We start from the raw sequence: 17,205 nt of genomic DNA, 5'->3' as shown, positions 1-17,205 counted from the left end.
CCGTTTTGTCCTATTGACAGTGTCCTTTGCCTTACAGAAGCTTTGCAACTTTATGAGGTCCCATTTGTTGATTCTTGATCTTAGAGCATGAGCACTTAAAAAAAAGTAATAGGCACTCAAACAGTTGAGTCATCTCTCCAGCTCTCAGGGTAAAGATTTCTTTTCTTTCTTTTAAATCTTTTATTTATTTACACTCCAGATTTTATCCCCCCACCCCTGTCCACCCTCCCAACTATTCCATATCCCATACCTCTTCCCAACCCCCTTGTCTCCATGAGGATGTCTCCACCCAACCAGACCTCTAAACTCCCTGGGGCTTCCAGTCTCTTGAGGGTTAGGTGCATCTTCTCTGACTGAACCCAGACCCGGCAGTCCTCTGCTGAATATGTGTTGGGGCCTCCTATAACCTAGCATATGCTGCCTGGTTGGTGGTCCAATGTTTGAGAAATCCTTGGGGGTCCAGGTTAGTTGAGACTGCTGGTCCTCCAACAGGGTTGCCCTCCTCCTCAGCTTCTTCCAGCTTTTCCCTAATTCAACCACAGGGGTAAGCAGCTTCTGTCTATTGGTTGGGTGCAAATATCTGCATCTGACTCTTTCAGCTGCTTGCTGTGTCTTTGGGAGGGCAGTCATGATAAGTACCTTTTTGTGAGCGCTCCATAGCCTTGGTAATAGTGTCAGGCCTTGGGATTTCACCTTGAGCTGGATTCCTCTTTGGGCCTGTTGCTGGACCTTCTAGGTAAAGATTTCTTAAAAGCCCAATTAAAAAAATTGATGATTGACTATATTAAAATTAAAAAATATTGTTTATCCAGAGATACAATAAAAAGAAGGCTGTAGAGATAGCTTGGAGGTTGAGAGCACTTATTCTTGCAGAGAATCTGACTTTGGTTCCCAACACCTACATGGCCATTAATAACTACCTTTAACTCCAGTTTCAGAGGCTCTAACACTCCTTCCTGGGGTCTGTGTGCAGTGCACACAGTAAGTGGACAGGCAAAACATATGTAAAGTAAATGTCTAAAAAAGGATACAGTAAAAAGAAGAAAATGAGTCACAAAGCCAAAGAATATATTTGTATGTTTCCCAGAGAGTAGTTTAAAAAAATATGAAGAACCTTTACAAATCAAGTAGATAAAAGCAGACAACTCACTTCAGAAAAGAGGTGTGGCAAGTGGCCTAGTAGGTAAAGTACTTGGTATGCAAGTGTGAGGATCTCCATTCAGATCTCCAAAACTCACATAAAGCCTGGCACAGCAATGTGTGTCTGTAATTTTAGAGGTGCCTTAGTGAGATGGACGGTGATAACAGGACAATCCCTGGACATTTGTAGGCTAGTTAGCCTGGCATAGGTAAGCGCAAACAAGATGAAAGGCAGTGATTGACAGTCACTACTGTCCTCTGATTTCCAATGTGTACATACACACTTACACACAGATGAATATGCACATATGCATACATGGAAAGGTCAATCATTTAAAACTTGAAATGTAAAAAAATGTGAACTGACATTTCAAAAGAAACTTTTCTGGCAGATAAACATAAAATGATACTTAGCAAATTATGAAAGTGTAAAGCTACAGTAAGATACTGTTACACATCTACCTGACTAGTGATAAAAAGTCCACCAGTATTAATGTTTATGAGAGTGTTGACCAATAGGGGCTCTCATAAGCTAGTGATATAAACTGCAATTACTAAATAATAAATTATATTACCATTAATTAATAGCAATGTGATATAGTGAAGTAATGAATCCATCTTAACTTAGAGCTAATTTTCTGAGATTTTTATTATTTTTGCAATGGTTAGTTATCTCAGCCAAAATTGGTACAGCCATTTTAGAAAAGTTTGACATCTGATATAGGGAGATACACATATTCTGTGTCTCAATATTCCACCTTAGATATATACCTAGAGAAATACAAATAAATATGGAATATTACATTGTTTCCAATGCCTATCTGTTATAGAATGCTTGGATTTATGGAATATTTATACTGGTAATTAGAAAACTGTGTCTATCTGTAGTGATTTGGAGGAATCACACAAACATATGCTAGACAGAAAGGGAGACATAAGATGCATGTATAATTTTAGCATGATATATTAAAGTAGGAAAGAAAAATATTTAGGTGATAAAACATACTAGGGAATTGTTATCACTGAAGTCAGGCTAGGGGTTACCTTTGAAGAAGAGGATATGGGAAACGGACCTTTGGTAGTGTTCAAGCTGTTTCTTTACCTGGGTGATGGTTACATTAATGTCTTTTGGTTAAACTGTTAACTATTGTGTTTTGTGCTCTTAATGTATGTATTGGGTAAAACCATATGAACTTGCCATTTTTGTAAATAGATACTTACAATTTATACAGTTGAAACAAATTATTTAATTTCATAATGAGATCACACAAATGAAATAAATTAATGAATTTGTTAAATCGCATATAACAAATAGATGCTGAATGTGGAGATAAAGAGACAGTAAGACAATTAAGAGAATCAAAATGCAGTACACAGGTAAGTCAAATGTTAGATTTTTAGTTTCTAAGCAGAGCATTCTAATTTAAAAAATACTCAAGTGTTCATTTAAATTTTAGATTTATTACAATGAAGATTTCTTATATAAGATGTTATTAGCTTGAAACTCAGGTTATAGGAAGTTAGAAATATTTTTTCAGATTAAAAAGAAACTAAAAAAGCTTATATGAACAAATGTCAACAGTTGTCACTCATGAGTGATGATACATCTTAAGAGCAGAATCTCATGATTGAAGAAGATAAATTTGTTCAACAAGATTTAATGATTTTTGTGGCAATTCAAGACCAGTGGATATGAAAGTATCTTGATAATAGTTTTGTATAGTAGAATGCTTTAATGATAACAGATGCAAACTAAGCTACCAAGAGTTAAAATGAGAAGTGACTAAGTATAATACTACAAAGGAAATACAGGTAGGTAATGAGCACATTATAATTCTTTTACACAGACCCAAATTATTTCTGTAATAGGATTTGATATAATCATACATGAAAAATTTTTCTCCCTCCCTCTCTCTTTTCCTCCCTCCCTCCCTTTTCCCCTCCTTCCCTCCTTCTCTGTCTCTCCCCTTCCCTTTCTCTCTCTGTTTCTCCCTCCCTCGCTCCCTTTATCTCTCCCTCCCCCCCCTGTGGTGTGCATTGAGTATGTGTGTAGAAATAAGATAAAGGAAAAGTTATTCAGGTTCTCAATCTTTAGAAATAAACTAGTATAAAATTTATAATGGCAAAAATTTTTAAAGACAAAATAGGCAATTGTTATTATTCACCTTAAACAAAGTTACCTGAAGTAACTTAATGAAGAAAGATTCATAGTCTGAAAGTTCTTAGTTAGTCCCATTGCTTTGGGCCAGTAGTAGCACACATCATAAAAGAAGTTCATAATAGAGTCAAACACCTCTGTAAGCTTAGATTTTTTTCAAAGTCTACTTTATTTAGGGTTCTTTAACCCTCTAACCTCCCCTCCCCTCCCATTGACCAAATGTATGGAAGAAAAATGGTTAATAGGACAAGGGGTTGTGGACCTGTTTAGAAGTAGTTATTTGGGAAGACTCCCCCACTCATTATCAGGATACCAGCAATCCAGTCCAATAGCAAACACCAAACACAGATCAGTAGTGGTGGCACAATCCAGCAGAAACGGTGAGGCTCTGCCTTATTGGCACAAGTCAGCAGAAATGGCAAGAAACAGCTGGAATACCATGAGAAGTTCTTCAGTGCATTTCTCTTTACGAAGTCACGACAAGCAAAGATCAGCAAAGACCAGCGAAGCATTACAAGGCATTACAATGCAAGAGCATCCTCACATGCCTGTTGGGTTCCATTTATACTCTCTCCAAGTATCAGGACCCCACTCAAGAGTCTGCCTCAGCAAAACATCTCTCACAAGACAGCTTCCAGAGAAACATCACATGACACAACTGAGAACCAGAAATTTCTACTTCATTGCTCATCTATGGCCAGGATAAGTTTTTTAAAAGAAGAGATCCTACAGTCCCTTTCAGAGCATGCTACTTACCATGATTTAAAGGACTCTCATACCCTACCTCCTGAAATTTTACTACCTCCTAGTAATGACAAGCTGGGGATTAAGCCTGTACCACAGATCCAGATTATAGCATAAAGCAATAAACAAAATTGCTTAATTTCCTTTTCAAGAAGTTAACCGAGTATACTGTGAAAGTTTTAAAAGAAAAAACCTCTCCTCAGTGTTTTCCTTCAATTTCAGTAATTTTGGTTATCATTTAATTTTTTTCATGTAGAGTTAAGCAAAATGGAGCTGAGAATAAGAGAAGAATTTAGATACAAAATAACCACTTTTCTGTTTATTTGAGTATATATATATATATATATATATATCACATATATATATAAAGTGATATGTATATATCACTATCATTTCTAATTTTACTTCTCTGTGAAGTGATAACAGAATAATGTGCATTCTACCTTATGCAGTATATGTGTGTTCTTTTAACTAACAGTCATAGTTAAAATTTTCTGTAATTTCCATTTGCAGGCCCTATACTTAGAACACTTTGGAAAGTCAATAGAAAATAATAGTGTCGAAGAGGAAAGTGCTGAGAATTTTCCACAAACTCCTGAAACTCCTTTATTTCTAAGAACTCCTGAAGCACTGAAGACACCTGAATCTGTGGAGAAAATGCAGTTTCCTAAAAGCCCCTTCTTTGAAATGTATGATTTTTATTAATAATTCTAATTTATTGATTTATATACTGAGTTATATAAGTAATTTGTAGTAATAATTACTAAAGACTCTACTCCCTGTTGTTTGTTTGTTTGTTTGTTTGTCTTTTTGATGGCTGGGATTTGTTGTTAAAGTGAAGATGATAACAAACCTGAATATCCAGTGTGACAATATGGAGGCTTAAGATTTTACAAAGGATAAAGGATGTGGAAAAATTAAAGTCAAGCTCAAGAACTACTGTCACGTATAGTAGTTATAGACTCCTGATAGAGTAATGTTTCAGTGGTCAGTTTCCATATGTGTAGTGTCTGAAGCTAGAGTTGCCATTTTCTTAAAACTAAATGTCTCCAATACAACATTGAAAACCACTGATTTAGGGTTTGTAGCCAGGAAAGTAGTGCTGCATTTAACCTTTGGGTTCCATTCAGTCTGTTTTTTAACACCGAGCCCTAAGTTCTTCTAAGACATAAATCAGATTTTGCTTCATCAGGTATCTCTCACCTTTGTTCTACTCCTGTATTTTAAATTGTTAGTAAAATTTTATGTTTAAATGTCATGCATTTGCCGGGCAGTGGTGGTGCACACCTTTAATCCCAGCACTTGGGAGGCAGAGGCAGGCGGATTTCTGAGTCCAAGGCCAGCCTGGTCTACTGAGTGAGTTCCAGGGCAGCCAAGGCTACACAGAGAAACCCTGTCTTGAAAAACAAAACAAAACAAAACAAAACAAAACAAAAAGTCATGCATTTGACTCAAGAAGAAAAAGTATTCAAAATAGAATTTATCATCAAATCTTAAAATTGGATGAATGTTGATATTCTCTGGATGATAACATGATCTGTAAAAGTATATTATTCATTTATGATTATAGAGATAGCTGTGGCAGTATTGTCAGGCTGACATTACTATATAGCTATACATGTTTATCTATGGGTGGGTGAGGCTAGGGAATGAATATAAGGTCTCACTCTGTGTACACTCTGCTCAGTGTACACTCTGGCCTAAGCTACAGTCCATCCATAGAAAACAAAAAGAAAAGCAAAAAAACCCACTTTATAGAGCCCTTTTGGGCACTTTATGCTGTGATCTTTTTATATTAATATCTACTTTATGAATCATTGTTAGACTATAATTTTTATCTTATAGATGACAAAACAGAACCATGGGTAATACAGTCAGTGTTAAAGTTCAATTGTTTGGTTGGTTGGTTGGTTATGGAAGTACCTAGAGTAGTGCCTGACAATGTATTCTTAGTAAGTATTCACAATTATTATCCCCAACTTTGTATTTATATTCTTCACCCAAATGTCCTTTCTTTGTAAATTTGTCACCTTAAAACCTACCTTTGCAAATGTCTACCTGTACTCCATTGCTTTTGGTGCTTCCCAGTCTGCATTGTTTACATTTATGACATTTTGATGACTTTTAAATCTTTCTGTAACAGAACTAAAAATGCAACATCTGAAGGACAGAAACAAAAGGATTCTCCTGGATTTTCATTTCTTATGAGTTATACCTCTAGATCACCTGGACTAAATTTATTTGATTCTTCTGTATCTGATTCAGAAATCTCATCGGATCAGGTAAAGCGAGAAACAAATTTTTATTTCTAAAAATTGTACATTGGAGTTTTAGGCAATTTTAGTTTAGTACCAAATTTTCTTGGGACAGATTATTTACAAGGGCAACTTTGAAAAAAAAAAAAACTATGGATGTAACTCTGTGGTATATATAGTGCTTGACTAGTGTCCTTGTGGAAAAAAAAAGTTCTGAGTATTGATAATATAGCAGAGTTCCCTGTGACCTTCTCACTTTTAACTTCACATGACCAAGATTCATATTTTTTATTAAAAGAAAAAAATCTTGAGACCAGAAAGATGGTTCAGCAACTAGGATCATTTACTGCCTTTCAGATCTAAATTGTGGTTAAAGGTAAATTAAAATGAATTTGGTTATAAATTCATTTTATAAAATTGATTGTATAAAATGTGTTATACATTTTTAATATAAAAATAAACTACATATTCTTACTTAGTTCATAATGTTATCAAGTTATATTAGTATTTTCAGGTATATATATGTACATGGTAATACTTTCAATAGTTAATTTTAAAAGTTCTGAGGAATTTCCACTGATGTTTCTACTCTTCAGTAATGCAAATCGTTATAAATTGTTTACTTCTTAGTTAAGCAGGTAAACCCAATATTAAGTTATATGTTAGTGGGATTGTGCAATAAAGTATAATATTTAAAACTAGACACAGAATCCTATTCAATACTCAGAAATGTAGAGTGCATGGAAATTGGTGAAAATAATTCAATTCCTTCTCTGCAAAATAGAAATAATGACAGTGGCTGCCATAGAGTTTATAAATATTAAATGAGTTTATACACATAAAGCATTGCAAAAGTATCACTTACTAATGCTATATAGTACAATATAAATATTTCCTTGTTATTGTTCATTTAAATATCTACACCTAAGAATATTATGTGGCTTAATTTTTTGTTATGTTACATTGGAAAAATATGAATTTATTAAGAGAAGATATGGTATTATACATTTTATAATTTTTAATGTGTTTAGCTTTGTTACTTATTCATTTATTTTACAAGCAAGTAATTTCTAAAAGGAATGTGCTAGACTTGAAAATTAGACCAAAAGACCTCAATTCTCTTTTATAATAGTAACATGAACTTAAATATGTATAACTTTGGCAGGAAGCACATACATTTTGAATAAAGAAAACTATAAAATCACTGAAAATTATTAAAAACATAAATACATGAAGTATTTACATAGGAAGAAAATATGAAGGTAGATTTCAGTACAATTTGTAAATGTAATCTAATTTTAATCTAATTGAAATCCTGGAAAATTAGGCAGGCTGTGTTGGCACAAACTTCTAATTCCAGCATATAGGAGGCAGAGGCAGGCTGATCTTTGAGTTCAGGGCCAGCCTGGTCTACACTTTGAGTTCCAGGACAGTCAGGGCCAAACAGAGAAATCTATTTCAAAAACAAAGAAACACAAATCCTAGAAGATTGTTTCTTTTTAATTCTTGTTTCATTCTGTTTTGTTATAGTGAGTTGGGGAAGGAGACTACCCCATTAATAAAATTCCTAGGATAAAAATGATTATTCAAGAAAATGCTCAAAAGTAATAGAATGAAATCCGAAACAAGTATTTAACCAGAAGGTGATAATAAAGAAGAAATTGAATAAGAAAACATAATAGAAAAACATAAATATAAACAGCATAAATTAATAAGTTAATGTTAAATACTCCACTAAATAAGTGAGTTAAATACTCCACTAAAAGGCAGAGATTGTCCAATTGGGTAAGAAAGAAAGATCCAAGTATAAGCTAACACATTTCATTATAAAGCTGATGATAGGTTGAATGTTAAAGATGTAAAATTATATTTTATAAAAGTTCTAATAAGACAAAAGTGGCTATTTTATCACTTGGGAGTACCCTTCAGGATAAAGACATGTTAGAAATGAGAGATAATGTATAAAAATTAAAAGTTCAACTCATAAAGAAGATATGACACTCACAAGTATGGTTTATGTCCAGCAACAGCTTTAAAACGTATAACATAAAGCTATATATTGAGTTTAGTGGTGGAATGCTTGCCTAGTGTTCACAGTGCCTTGGGTCCAATTCCAAGTAATAAAACTAATGAGTTAATTAATTAAATTTGCATGAAAGGATAAATAGAGACTCAGCTATAGAGATTTTATACTCTTTTCTCAACAGTTGGTAAAATTAAACAACACAAGAAATATGCCCTGTAAGATATGAATGATAATCAATTTCTTTGGTCAAATTGACCATATCCAACAACTGCAAGTTTTCAAGTGCTTATGATATAATTACAAGATAGGCCATGTCTTTTTTTTTTTTTTCCAGACAGGGTTTGTCTGCGTAGCTGGCTATCCTGGAATTTGTGTAGACTAGGCTGGCCTTGAACTCAGAGATCTACCTGCCTCTGCTTCCCAAGTGATGGGATTAAAGGCATGCACCACCACTACACAACTCATTAATGAATCTTAATGAATACAAAAGTTTTAGAGGGCTGGTGAGATGGCTCAGCGGTTAAGAGCAATGACTGCTCTTCCGGAGGTCATGAGTTCAAATCCCAGCAACCACATGGTGGCTCACAACCACCCATAATGAGAAACAAATTAAAAAAACAAAACAAACAAACAAAAGTTTTAGAATCAGAATGTCGGGCTGGAGAAATGGCTCAGTGGTTAAGAGCACTGACTGCTCTTCCAGAGGTCCTGAGTTCAATTCCCAGCAATCACATGGTGGCTCACAACCATCTGTAATGGGATCTGATGCCCTCTTTTGGTGTGTCTGAAGACACCTACAGTGTACTCATAAATAAAAGCAAATGAATAAATCTAAAAAGAAAAAAAATCAGAATGTGTTCTCTGACAATAATACAGTTCAATTAAAAGTTAATAAAGTATCTAGGGAAATCCTAAGCATTTAGGCTGTGAGCCAAGGGAATAGTCATGAGAGAAATCAGGAAAGATTTTGAAATTACTTATTATGAAAATTCAGCTTATCAAAATTGAAGAATAATAACACAGCCAGAGCAAAGGTAGTAGTTAGATATTTAGTTAATAAGATAATTAATAGAAAAGAATGCTCTAAAATTAAGACCTTCTTTATGAAAAGAATAACAAAGCAAATCCAAAGTGAATGAAGAAATAATAAAGACTAAAAAATCAATAAACTGGAAAAATAACAAAGAAAATGTACAAAGCCAAAGTTGATTCTTCGAAAATATTTGACAAGGCTTACCAACTCCTAGCTAGATGACCTAACTCTACTAAAAATTAAGAGGACATAATTATAAATTCTAAATGTTATAAAGTATTTTGGCGAGAGACACTCATTGTTCACATTAAAATAGTGTGGATGAAATGACTCAATGCTGGTCCAGACCTAGGACTCACATGGTGGATGGAGACAACCACCCCACAAAGTTGTCCTGTGATCTCCACATGCACACCATGGCACATTTGCACCTGCATGTACACTCACATTGATAACTAATTTCATAAAACTGTATAAATTAAAGTGTAATCAAAATGGTATGAGAAAGGTATAAATATTGATCAAATAATCAGTGGTATAGACTAGAAAGTCTTGAAATAAAAGAAATTAGAAAACAATAAATTTGGGACTATTAATTGTAAGAATAAATTATGAATTTATACATTATACCAATAAAACTTAATAGATAAATTAAATTAAAATATTAACCACCAAATATTCAGAAGAAATATAAATGGATGATTCTCTAAGTGCAGATATATATTGCTGTAATCAAGTTAATAGGCTTTATTTATTTATTTATTTATTTATTTATTGCAGTGCTAGAAATTTAACCCTAGGCCTTAGGAGTACAATAGACAAGCACTCTACCACTCACTCACACCCTCCAGATCAATCCTTGGTTTATAAGTAAATGACAAATTTATTCATCTAATGTTAGAGAGATTGAACCAAGAACCTCATGTATCCTAAACAAGGATTCTACCACTGAGTTACATCCTGAGTCCAAAGAGATTTTTTTTAAAGTCTTGTAATATGCTATGTAGAAAGTTACTGTTATGTCTACCCTAATATTATATGCTAAAAGTACAGGCTCTAGTGTTAAATATAATGGTATATAAACTGTTCTTTTGATTTCACAAGTAATAGTTAATGGAAATTATTTTCCAGTTTAATGAACATTACTCTGCAGTAAATCTAAATCCTCCATCACAACAAGGAATTGGTAAGTGTTTTTGATCTTTTCTACATGTAAAACATGTTAACTTTCCTCTGAGGTAGGAAAGTTTGTTTGAAAGAAATGTAGGTTGGTTTATTTCTATTTGATTTTTTTTGGGGGGGACACTATTTAAAAACATTTGCTTGTAGTCACTGTTACTTCAGTAGACAGTATTGCAGTCTCATCACACAGAAAAAGTAGTAACTGCTCTCTTCTGTTCTCCTCTGCCTTCCTCCTGCTCTCTTTCTTCTTTATTCTTTTAGCACTTGACCATCTTTCACAACTCTGCCAATACTTGTTTTCGTCAATATAACTGACTTCTCAATTATCAAACGTTATGGGTATCTTACATTTGTTATCATATCCTATTTAGTAATTTAACAATTATTCCAATTCTTTTGGAAATCATTTTATTTTAGTGCATACTTTTTTATTGGGTAGCCTATCTCCTTTTATTCTTTGGTTAGTTAACTCAGTCAATATTTGTATATGTGTATGTATTTCATTCGTACTGCTTTTGTCTTTGGTGACAGAACAATGGAAAGAATTCAGAATCATTATAGGGCTTGTAGTCTGTTGGAAGAGACATATGATAAACAAATAAATGTATATAATATTAATTATGTATATGATATTAATACACTAAATAGTTTATGGACTTGAAGAGGTAGTAGGATTCATATTATAATTTTAATATATTTACCTTGTAGAAGGATGCAAAGTAAGAAATAACAGTGTGTACAGTGTCTTTTGTCTCACTGAGAACCTGTCAGTTACCCAAATAATAAGATTTCTTTTGCTACCTCATCCACATTGAACATGCTATGCCTGCTATGGACAAGACACATGGAGCATGTACGTCACCTTAACACACAAAAGCTACACTTTCAGTGTCCCATCAGTCATTCTATTTTAGTCATGCGTGTATGTGAATTCATAGCTTCTCTAATCAGGTGTATTCTTACACAGCACAGTTGGGAGGAACAACATTCGACACTTACCCCTAATCCTATGTTTTCTAAGAAAATAGTATTATGAGAAGTGAAACTCAGAAGTCATCATTCCATGTTGGTCTGACTCAGCTCTGGCTTGAGTTAACCTTTAAATACTGAGAAGGAAAATAAACCAGAATAAGAAGACTAGGAAATACTTAGTTTAGGAAAATGGTTGCTGTGCTACAGGGCATTGGGGAACACATCAGTCAAAGACATTTGAACAGGCATGAGGAGATGGACATAGTAGCTACTGGAAAAAGTTTTCTAGGCAAAGACTGAAAAGGTCTTACATGGTAGCATGCATGGTATGATCAGTGAAAAGCAGGTAAATTGTATGATTTAAATGGAGAGCAAGGAGAATAGTGTAGAAAAAATAAGTCGTAAGTATAAGAAGGAGCAAATTATGTTGGATCCTTTGACCATTAAAATCTCTGGACTTTTTTTTTTCCTAAATGAAGTAGGAAGCCATTGGAGACTTGTGAGCAAATGACTGAAATGATCTGACAGATTTTTTTTTTTTGAGAAATAACATACTATTTTATTTTTTATGAAACCGGCTCAAATGTATTAATATGATTATCTGTAGTTGCATCATTTTCTGCTAATGATACAATTTTGTTCTTTTCTATGGCTAAATTCCATTATGTGTATGTGTCACATTTCCTATCCAGTATCCTTTTGTAGCAAACCTGCATTGGTTCCATAACTTAGCTATAACATGCTAGATCTGCAGTGAACACTGATAATCTTTTATAATTGATTTAAGTTTATTGCATTATGAGAAAAGATCCGAATTTGTTAACATTTAAAAACATATTTTAAGTAAATAGAATTACATCACATTTTTCTTCCCCATTTGTACCCCAACTCTTCCCACAGACCCCCCTTCAATACCTGCCATACCTTCTGATTTTTTATTTTACCATATTCTTTAAAATTTATAAAATATTGTAACAATAAAAATGAGTATTATAAAAGTTATTTGATATAAAACAACAATCAATTGAACATTTATGTAGATGCTATCAATTATGCAAATAATTGATCATTTATGTAGATGCTTATCTACAGCAATACTGAAAATACATACATTTTTCTCAATATAAATTTTAAATAATTCCAAACATATTAACTGTGTGATATTAGGGTTTTTTTAATGAACATAAATAGGTAAAGTCTTTGTTTGTTTGTTTGTTTTGTTTTTAGTAGAAATTAAAATCTTGGCTCTTACTGTGGTACAAACCCAAAATAAGAACAATTTTTAGATATTGGAGTTCATTGTAATAAGGCTGTACTTCAATGACCCTCATAACACCAAAGGATTTTACCTCCATTGTAGCTAAGCTGAGAGTTGACAGTTCTGCTGTGCCAAGGAATGAATTGTAGGCAGGATTTTGGACATAGATTTCCTGCTATGGTCAGAGCTATTTGACTGGAGTGATTGTTTTCATTCTCAGCCCACAGGTAACAGGTTACATTCATTTGAGAAATGGTATGTGTATTAAGATGATCTATCCATGAAATCATTCACCAACTGTTTCAGTAAACAATGGTTCTGCTTAGAGAGTGGCACAGACATTAGGTGAGGGTAAGAATCTGGTTCATTGGCTGTGATGATTTTGAAAAGCATTCATCTCAGAGAAAGAGTAAAAGAGTAACTTATAAAGTCCTCTTCTTCAAAATTGATACAATAATTATAAATATCAAGCAAAGCATTCAGTCTCACTCTTTGTTGCTCCCTTACAAGCCACCTTCCAAATTAATTGTCTACGTTTCTTTTGGCTGTATTAATACTTTTGAAATATGTAAGCTGCTCTGAAAACTATAGTATAGTGTAAAAACATCAAATAAACAATACTACTAATAGAGAGACTGAGATAAGAGAAGCATGATTTCAAGACCATTATGTTGTACACAGCAAGACACTGTCACATACAAACAAGCAAAAAGTGTATATGGATTGTACAATATTGGACCTATTTCTCCAATTACCAAATTAGAGAGACCACTGGATGACAGCCAACAAATATCTATTTCTCATATTTTTGGATTTCAATCGATTAGCATATGTTGGTAATATTAATTTTCATATTAAGAGATAGTAAGGAAAGGTGATTGTTAATTCCTGTTATTTTGTTGTTAGAGGTGAAATTAGGTTTGTGTGGGTTTGTTGAAAGATTACTTTCTTGCTTCTTCTAGGGTATAGTGTTGCTCCTTATGTTGATGTTTTCCACCTATTATCCTTTCTATGGCTGGATTTGTGGAAAGATATTGTGTAAATTTTGTTTTGTCATGGAATATCTTGTTTTCTCCATCTATGGTAATTGAGAGTTTTGCTGGTATAGTAGCCTGGGCTGGCATTTGTGTTCTCATAGGATCTGTATGACATCTGCCCAGGATCTTCTAGCTTTTATAGTCTCTGGTGAGAAGTCTGGTGTAATTCTGAACTGCCTTTGTACGTTACTTGACCTTTTTCCCTTACTGAATTTAAAATTCTTTCTTTGTTTAGTGCATTTGGTGTTTTGATTATTATGTGACAAGAGGAATTTCTTTTCTGGTCCGATCTATTTGGAGTTCTGTACACTTCTTGTATGTTCATGGACATCTCTTTCTTTAGGTTAGGGAAGTTTTCTTCTATAATTTTGTTGAAGATATTTACTGGCCCATTACCTTGGGAGTCTTCACTTTCTTCTGTACCTATTATCCTTAGGTTTGGTCTTCTCATTGTGTCCTGGATTTCCTGGATGTTTTGGGTTAGGAGCTTTTTGCTTTTTGCATTTTCTTTGACTGTTGTGTCAATGTTTTCTAAGGTATCTTCTGCCCCTGAGATTCTCTCTTCTCTCTCTTGTATTCTGTTGGTGATGCTTGCATCTATATAACTCCTGATTTCTTTCCTAGGTTTTCTAACTCCAGGACTCCCTTTGTGATTTCTTTATTGTTTCTATTTCCATTTTTAGATTCTGAATGGATTTGCTCATTTCCTTCACCTGTTTGATTGTGTTTTCCTGTAGTTCTTTAAGGAATTTTTGTGTTTCCTCTAGAAGGGCTTCTAGCTGTTTACCTGTGTTCTCCTGTATTTCTTTAAGGGAGTTATTTATGTCCTTCTTAAAGTCCTGTATCATCATCATAAGTGATTTTATATCTGAATCTTGCTTTTCTGGTGTAATGGTGTTTCCAGGATTTGCTATGGTGGAAGAATTGGGTTCTGATGATGCCAAGTAATCTTGGTTTCTGTTGCTTATGTTCTTAGGCTTGCCTCCTGCCATTTGGTAGCATCTCTAGTGCTACCTGCCCTGACTATATCTGATTGGAGCCTGTCCTTTCTGTGATCCTGGTTGTGTCAGAACTCAGTCAAGTTGTCTCTGTGATCCTGGGATCCTAGGATCCTGGGTATATTAGAGTGTCTGGGAGCGGAGCTTCCTCTGGGTTTTGTGGGACTGGCTGAAGAGTTTGCACCCAAGATCTGCTCAGGGAACCGGCCCAGGCAGACCAGAAGGGACCTGTTCTACTGGTCTGGTAGAGTTACTCCTGTGTGCCTGGGTCTCGATGGTCCCAGTTGCTTCCAGTGTTGGGGCACATGTTGTGTCCTCCTCACCTCTGATCCTATAATCCTGGTGTGTTAGAGCGCCTGCTAGTGGAGCTTGCTTTGTATTTACCTTTGAATTTCTCAGAGCACTTAAAATAGTATTATACAACAATATACTTTTGTTTATAGAGTGATTAGTAATTTTAAGAATACTTCATAGGAACTCTTAAAAAGAAAATAAAACTCATTTATGCAAAGGGAAATTCAAGATTTTATTTATTTCAGAATCTATGTGTTTTTGTCTGTTTAAGTCTTATAGTTAGGAAAGTTGGTAAAGAAAAAAACATTTAAAAAGGAATGAGAGAACGCAAACATTTGTAATCAGTTCATCCTGCTGGCCAGTGTCTGATTATTGCTTGACTGCCCTTACTCTTTTCACAGCTTAGCCAAAAGTTTTGAACACTGTTGTAACCATATTTTGTAATTATGCAATAAAAAATAGCTGGATAAATTTGACCTATGCAGCATCTCAGATGCAGCATTTCCCTCTGCATGTCCACTGCTGTGGTAATAGGTACAGGACATTCTCTCTCTTACTGCTGGATGATATATTTTTCCATTGGTGTTCATGGCTTGTAGATGCTCCTTCTCATCCATTCTGTACATGTTTTCCAAAGTAACCTTATAAAGCAGTTTAAGTCATGTTATATCTGTATGTGACAATACTTAATGGTTTTCTCTTATTTAAGTCTACCTTCTATAGTGAGACATTAAATAGTCTTTGCAAGCTCCTTTTCATGAACTCTTAATATATCTTTGTTATTTTTCAGTGCCCCAAATAACTTGAATGGATTTATGTTACCCTACTGTTTGCTATGCAGATCTGTCTCTGAACATGCATGCTATTCTCTTTATTTGAGATGTTTTATCCTAGTTTCTGTTCTGTACACTTGAGTTCAAATTATTTATAAGCATGGCTCAAGTTAGAGTTTACATTCCATAGTACCAAGGACAATGCCTTATGTGTATGAAGAATATATTTAAATATCTACTAAATACATAAGATTTAATGTTAATTTATTGTGTGCAGTATATTGTAATCTAGTAGATTAATTTATGTATTTTAATATTTATATTAAATGATATAATATTTTAATATTATATTAAATGATATTTTAATATTTATATTATTCAGGAAACTTATTTGGGAAATCAGAAGAAGATGCCTTCACATTTTCTTTTTCATCAGACTCTTCTCACACATTTGGAGCTGGAAAAGATGACTTTAGTTTTCCATTTTCTTTTGAACAAGATCAAAGCACAATGCCTTCCACTTCCTCAAAAGATTTTTCATCCTCACAAAATAAAACTCAATTTATGTTTTTTTGAATTATTTTTGAGCTATTTAATGCTGTTTAACTATTTGAACTATTTAATAACTGTAAAAATCTGTATTATCACTGAATGCAAGATACAGTTTTGTCAATTAAAGTAGTAATTGTTACTACAATTGAATTATTTGAAGTTATTTAAATATTGAATATTACATTTTTATTTGTGATACTAGCTGATCATTATTTACTTTGATTTTGGCTTTGTAGGCCCTATCAAGCAATCTTTTTATCTCAGAGATGTCAATACTTCTTCCATAAATTTTTTTAATAATATCAAGTCTATTTCTCCCTGGAATTTGAATTTTAGTCTAGTAGTACTTTAGTTATTTTGATAATAACAATAGTGCCTTCATTCTATCAGAAGACCTTTTAATGATAACTGTGCAGAATTCATACTTTAGCCATTAAAAATTTTGAAATCACTATGTTTTTGTTATGCTTCTTTTGGCAGGATACAGAATGGTATTCTGATTATAATTTTAAAAAATTCTCGTTAATGACAGTAAAATACAAATACAAAATAAATGTATTCTTTTGAATACAAAAATAAAATTCCACTTTTGTCAATTATGTTAGTATGTCTTTAAGGAAGTAAAAAGTGAAAGATTAATATTTGAAGATTGTATTGTTTTTTTGTATGGGGCTTTTTTTGCATATTTTCATTGCTTTATATGAGAAAAGTTACATGATTTCAATTTATCTGAATTTGTTAACATTTAAAAACATATTTTAAATAAATAGAATTAAATCACAT

General features: G+C 33.4%; 1 protein-coding gene across 4 annotated transcripts in view; it reads left to right on the top strand.

Annotated features, from left to right (window-relative positions):
* Window positions 1-16,870, top strand: part of CUNH14orf39 (chromosome unknown C14orf39 homolog) — a 37,032-nt gene extending 20,162 nt beyond the window's left edge. For all 4 annotated transcript variants that reach the window (XM_031356095.1, XM_031356093.1, XM_031356094.1 and 1 more), the window contains exons 14-18: window positions 2,456-2,517; window positions 4,556-4,731; window positions 6,186-6,324; window positions 10,488-10,542; window positions 16,253-16,870. In XM_031356095.1, the coding sequence (XP_031211955.1) occupies window positions 2,456-2,517; window positions 4,556-4,731; window positions 6,186-6,324; window positions 10,488-10,542; window positions 16,253-16,446 (626 nt within the window). In that variant the 3' untranslated portion in view covers window positions 16,447-16,870. The remainder of the gene's footprint in view (window positions 1-2,455; window positions 2,518-4,555; window positions 4,732-6,185; window positions 6,325-10,487; window positions 10,543-16,252) is intronic.
* The last annotated feature ends 335 nt before the right edge of the window (window positions 16,871-17,205 follow it).

The sequence above is a fragment of the Mastomys coucha genome, unplaced genomic scaffold (assembly GCF_008632895.1).
Source record: "Mastomys coucha isolate ucsf_1 unplaced genomic scaffold, UCSF_Mcou_1 pScaffold6, whole genome shotgun sequence".
NCBI lineage: Eukaryota > Metazoa > Chordata > Mammalia > Rodentia > Muridae > Mastomys > Mastomys coucha.
This window is presented reverse-complemented; position numbering and strand designations above follow the sequence as displayed.